Source organism: Morone saxatilis, unplaced genomic scaffold (genome assembly GCF_004916995.1).
Source record: "Morone saxatilis isolate NCDOM2014 unplaced genomic scaffold, NCSU_SB_2.0 Contig18, whole genome shotgun sequence".
Classification (NCBI taxonomy): domain Eukaryota; kingdom Metazoa; phylum Chordata; class Actinopteri; family Moronidae; genus Morone; species Morone saxatilis.
In genome coordinates this window covers 7,912,562-7,918,477 of record NW_023339740.1, presented here as the reverse complement: position 1 = coordinate 7,918,477, position 5,916 = coordinate 7,912,562, and the positions used below count along the sequence as shown (strand labels likewise).

At 40.9% G+C, this 5,916-nt stretch overlaps 1 protein-coding gene across 1 annotated transcript in view; it reads right to left on the bottom strand.

Moving 5' to 3' along the window:
• Positions 1-2,771: 2,771 nt before the first annotated feature.
• The window catches only part of suclg2 (succinate-CoA ligase GDP-forming subunit beta), a gene marked incomplete in the record, with an annotated part of 86,303 nt that continues 83,158 nt past the window's right edge, over positions 2,772-5,916 (bottom strand). The window contains 1 exon segment of the mRNA XM_035662061.1: positions 2,772-3,762. Within this exon segment, the coding sequence (XP_035517954.1) occupies positions 3,650-3,762 (113 nt within the window).

The following is a 5,916-nucleotide window of genomic DNA, read 5'->3' as shown; positions in this document are numbered from 1 at the left end:
ACATACAAACAAACAAGCACCGCTTTGTGTTTGGATGATCCCATGGGGAAAGAAAATATACAGCATCTTAATAAGAAGCTCTCAAGAACGTGTGCATGAACACATGCTCACACTTCTCACAAGGATGGATACGTCAATATGCTGACACACACACACACACACACACACATACAGCACAGAATCGACCACACACACACACAGGCTCATGCATCTTATCTGTCCACTGCCTGGTCGACAGATGCACAGGCAGAAAATTGTAAATATTGAGCAACCTCTTGTCCCTGAAAGATGAAGTACAATAGCCGGAGGCAATTCATGCTGCTATTGCTTTATTATGAGCTAATATGTTCATAGTTGTTGCTTCCAAATGACTCAATAAATATCCAATACTTCCTGAGCGACGGCCTTGACCCTGTTGTCTGAAAGAATGCTTTTCCCAAGCAGCGGCTCTCCCGACGCGCCTAAACACTGAAGGCAGCTTCATAAAGTGGCAATTACCGTTTTGACATCAATTCAGAACCACATAAAAAACCTGCCGCGTTTTGAGAAAGCAAAATGGACAATTACAGAGACAAATAAAGTAAGCCACCAAGGGTGAAAAATAAAACTCCCACGGCATAATAATTCAGCTTAATTAAAGGAGCAGCCCGCCCCAAAGGGTCGTTTAAAACAAACAGCCCCTTCTCTCACCTCCAGAGGTATTAGCCGAGTTAAAAGCAGCGGGCTTCATGAAAGAAGTCTTCGTGCTGACCTCCAAAGCTTCTTTCACCCCTCATCTATATTTATATGAAGGAGCGGCACTAATTTTGCCCAGTAAATCAGTGTGCACATTTCGTTGTGACCTCCAGCCTGACACTGAATTAAACAATATCAGGGCCCGAGAAGCCCGCTTTAACAAGCCTTAAATTCCTCCGTCCAATCCATCAGCGGGGATATTTCTGACACACGGAGGGAAGAGCATGAAATAAGGCAATTATTGAACCCTTCAGCCCATTTCTACGGCTCGGCTGGCTGGCACGGTGCAGCGCAGAGCCAAAGACCCCTGATGTTGTGTCTTTAGATGACTCTAGGTGATAGGGACGCTTAAAATGAATAAATCACAAATAAATTATAGTAGTTAGCCAACAACTTTACTTAATATCTCTCTCTAGGTCAAGGTTGGCAGTTACACACAGCATGTCACTTCTAACTACAGCTAACTACAGTATATGGGAAACAGAGATGTGTAGCAGCCGCAGTAACTTCCAGAGGGCCCCAGTCTGGAGTCCTCTTGACTTTGTCTGATAAAAAAACAAACAAGAGAGACGAGCTTCAGTTTGAGACTCGGTTTTGTGTGTGTTGAGTGTTCCTCTCAGAGAAAACCTCCTGGTGCATACAGGAGGGGGAAAATGCTTTGTGTGTGCGTGTCTTTCATGGAGGTGGCAGTCGATCCTGTGTGTCTGGGCGTCCTCTCAGATTGCCTGACAGATAATCCATCACACAGTCAGTGTGTCTGACAGGAAGAGGTCTCAGTCAACTTTCTGTCTCTGCGTGCTGCACACACAGGGCCTATGAAGGACAGTCGCTCCTCTCAAGTCTCTCTTGGGACCACATACACTTGAGTTTCATTACAGGACTGAAGGTGTGTGATTTAAAGAGTTAGGCTTTGTGTGTGTGTGTGTGTGGCCATACACACATAAAAAGCAAGCCAGAATTTAAAATAGTGTAAAATCTGTAATATGCTGTATGGCATATTTTTGCATACATGAGCGAGTTCTTAGTGAAAACCGGAGCTCATTGGCAAACTTTTTACACTACTTCAGATTAATCCAAATCAATGCATTAAATAAAATGTAATATAATAAATAGAAAGATTAAAGTCTTAAGTAGAAATTGGTATCATTTGTGCTTCTTTATCCTTTGATTAAAAAGTTTTTAATCCAGCAGAGGCTATGGACGTGTTGTCATCAGGTACAAGAGTGTTTAAGACAAAATATGAAATATCCATCCTTTTCTGCTCATTTAAAAAATTTTGACACTGTTAAACACAATCAGCAGCCAAACATTTGAAGGTTCTAGCTACTCAAATGTGCAGATTTGGTGCTTTGTCTTGTATTACAAAGAAACACTTGTACCTGTATTAATGAAAGTCTGATCAAACAATTTAGTTTTTTACTGACAATACAATAACTTAGTGTATCAGTTTAGTAAACAAAAGTGTCTGTCAAATAAATACATGTAAATATCAGGATTTTGTAGTGTTGCTTGAAGAAAATAAGACATTTGAAGATGTCATCTTGTTTTCTTAATTAACTCAAATTAAACACATCCTTCTTTTTAAACTGAAATGTCTAATTGATCTGGATCTTATTGTACTTTGAATCTAAACATATTTGACTATGTGACCTTCAGATTTAGTTTTCAGTAAAATTATCTAAAGCAAAAATTGGTATTGGTATAATGCAGTAGTGATGTTGGCAAAGAGAACTTGAATTATTTGGAATAGGCACCTACTGTATATTCAACGGTTATTTCAAGTCTGGACTGTGTGTTTCTTTGCTTGTGTAGTCAATACTGTGGATTCAAAGGCATGCAATTGTACAAACTGCTGAGGGTCTGCTTCCCCCCACTGACATTACATTTATCCTGCAAATGTACTCTCTCCAGAAAAAGCCAGGCGAACCAGTGCATTGGCAGAATTTTCATTTTCACCTCTTCTTCACTTTCTATCTGCTTCTGTCTTTATCCCCAGGATACTCTACTGTGAAGTGAACAAATAAACAAAACAGTAATCCTGAAATATGTTTTTAATCTCTCAAATTATACACAGTTTTCACACTGTGATATCCTGTCAATATACATTCACAATTATAAAAAAAATCTAAGTACAATTGTATTTTTGATTTTATTTTCTTAGCACCTCTCTGTATGAAACTACAGCTGGGATAGTTTACAAAATCCTTTAGCCTACATGAAATAGGCACAGGTTTAAGCAGTTAACACATGGTTTCCCATTGAGCACTTAACAAATAAGACATGATGTACAAAATTCACAGCATAGGTACTTCATTCGAGACACAGGTAAGGCATGGGATGGATCAACTTGGACAATGAAGTCACTAAGAAAACAGATTAATCCAAAGTTAACGGCTTGCCTTTCAATTTGTAGCCAAATGCCATCAAATGATTTCACAAATCAGGAAGTGGCTGTTTTTCTGTCACACTGTGCCTTTAAAGTACCCTAAGCCAAGGCTGGAGGTGTGTGGAGCATTTCTCTCTCTTTTATTCAATTATTACTCAGTACAAATGCCATAATATGGAAAAAAAGGAATGCACAAAGTGTGGGTCTCTCTGATTTTGCATGACAAGATTATGTAGATTTTCACAATGTAAAGTGATGACAAGCCTGAGAGTGATTCATCCTAATTAATATGCATTAAATAGAGAAAACAAAATTTCTGTTGTGATACAACACCTCAAAACCTGTGATATACTCAATTAGCAAAGAGAGTATCATTTGGAAGCTAGTGTTATAAATCTAGGCCTATGAGAACAAAGGCTTGAAGTCCTGGAGGTCTGAAAGAAGAAAAGGCTGACGGTGATGAACTGAGGTTGTTATGAATGTTGGTGATTGGCGGACAGAGTGTAGCTGGGTCACAATGAGAGTCTTCTATTTCTTGATGGCAGCCACTGCTTTCTTGGCGGCGTCATCCAGGTTTTCTGCTGCTGTGATGGGCAGGCCGCTCTCGGTCAGAATCCTCTTGGCCTCGTGGACATTGGTCCCTAGCACACACAGGAAAACACGGTTACAAAAGGCAACAAGAAAAGCTACAAAGGCAACAAGAAAAGCTGTCTTAACAAAGTTGAACCTGATCTGCCATCTGCGCTGATGTAAAAACCACACAGTGTGAAAGACGGAGAGATCCTTTGGAGGAATCAATGCACATGATGACAGATGGATGGAGTTATGGGTGAACGGTGGCAAATTCAACTGCTGATCCGAAAGCAGTTTTCTTCTGTGAACTATGTCAGTCTGGCAACCTGGCTGCAGCGAGGTCAGGGGTAGCAGGTGCTGGGTGATGGTGGCTTCCATGCCCCGATAGACCCGCAACCAACCAGAGAGAGAGAGAGAGAGACACCCAGGGACGCTCTCCACAGCCCCGGGGCTCTACACACCGAGCTGGCTACCGCAGCCAAACACCAGCCTGACGTGCCTGTCACAACACAGGGCAGGGGGCGCCGCAGTGGACGGAGGGACACGGAGAGGGAGAAGACGACGGCGGAGAGTGAAAGTGAAAGAGGGAGAGAGAGGGGCAATCAAGTAAAAGGTCAAATGAAGCAGAATCGCCCACGCTGCTAAAACAACAAAAGCCAGCTGTTTCTGTGGCATTTACTGATTTCACACATGATGGCAAAGAAAAGGCCATTTACAGAATCTGTCTGATCTGGTTTCAACAAGTCTCTACTAATATATCTAAAATATCTGTTTATCTGTGGTTACTTTGCTGTATTTATGCTGCTGAAATACTTGAATTTTCCAATAAAGACTTATTTAATAATCATTGGGTCCTTGTATACCATTGTAAAGGTCAAACTGTGTAATCTGATCTCTACATGTATGTGTATCTGCAGCAATTACTTCATATACAGAAAATGAACCATTCTGAAGTCATCTGTTTAAGAAATATTGAGGTTTTGGACTGTTGGTCGGACAAAAGAGGACATCTGAAAAAAATTATGTTTGTTTGACATCTTATTGATCAATCAATTAATTTAGAAAATAATCTGCAAATTAATCAATAATGAAAACATTCCTTAGTTGCAGTCTTGCATACGTGAACAGTATCTACTGTATGTGTGTGTTTGCATTCATTCTGAACAAATCTGTGATTTTAAATGGGTCGAGGTGTGTGTGTGTGTGTGTGTGTGTGTGTGTGTGTGTACATGCTCAGACGCTTACAGGTTGACCTTAGCTCTCCTGGCTGGCGTGTAATTAAGACTGCATGATATGTGAATTCTCTGGAGGCCCGGCCACCCTGATCAATAGAGCTTTCATGAGGAATTCTATTACCAGGGCCACTTAACGCCTAATATTTCATCTCTTTTGTCCAGCCAGATAATAAGTCATTCCAAACACATTTCTGCAGGCTCACACTCCAAACAATCAATTTTACGATGTAATTAATTAGAAGAAGAGCAGGAAGAGACCTTACTCTGGCACATAAACAGGGGATTGAGTGTCCCAAGTCATCTTCTCTTCAAATAGCATAGAATATTCTCAGTGTGTGTGTCCACAGACCAATGTATCGGCGATGCTGTCGCTCATACTGAGGAGTGAGGTGGCAGTACTGTATGCTTCACATTCAATGAACCTGACCTGTGAACTTCATTGGGTTTGACGGATCCATATAATTTTACCGACAGGCTTTTCTGTCAAGATGATTAAAGCAAAGTTGCACAACAAACTTGAAACAACATGAGATAAAACTGTGTGAGAGGCAGCCATATGTGGCGACAGCAAATACATAATGCAAGAGATTTTTATGAAAAGAAAAAATATTTCTATGGAAAGCGTATATAGCAAAGAAAAAAAGTAAACAACACATGCATTTTTGCTATTTTTTTCACGCCATATATATTCACGAGAAGCCACAGTGTGTTGTTCAGACAGTGTATGTGTTATCCATGTAATGTGTGAGAGGGAAATTACACATCTGTGGGAGCGAGAAAGGAGAGACATGCATTTACGTGGGTTTTCGGCAGGTAAATGCATGTAAGTGTGTGAGCTGACTGCAGTTCCACTGTGAGCAGTAGGGAGCACTGATAGCTCACAGCAGCAGAGGCAAGGACAGAGCCCAGCTGGAAACAGCACCACTAGGTGTGTGTGTGTGTGTGTGTTTGTGAATAATTGTGAACAACTGTGGCTTTATCTGGATC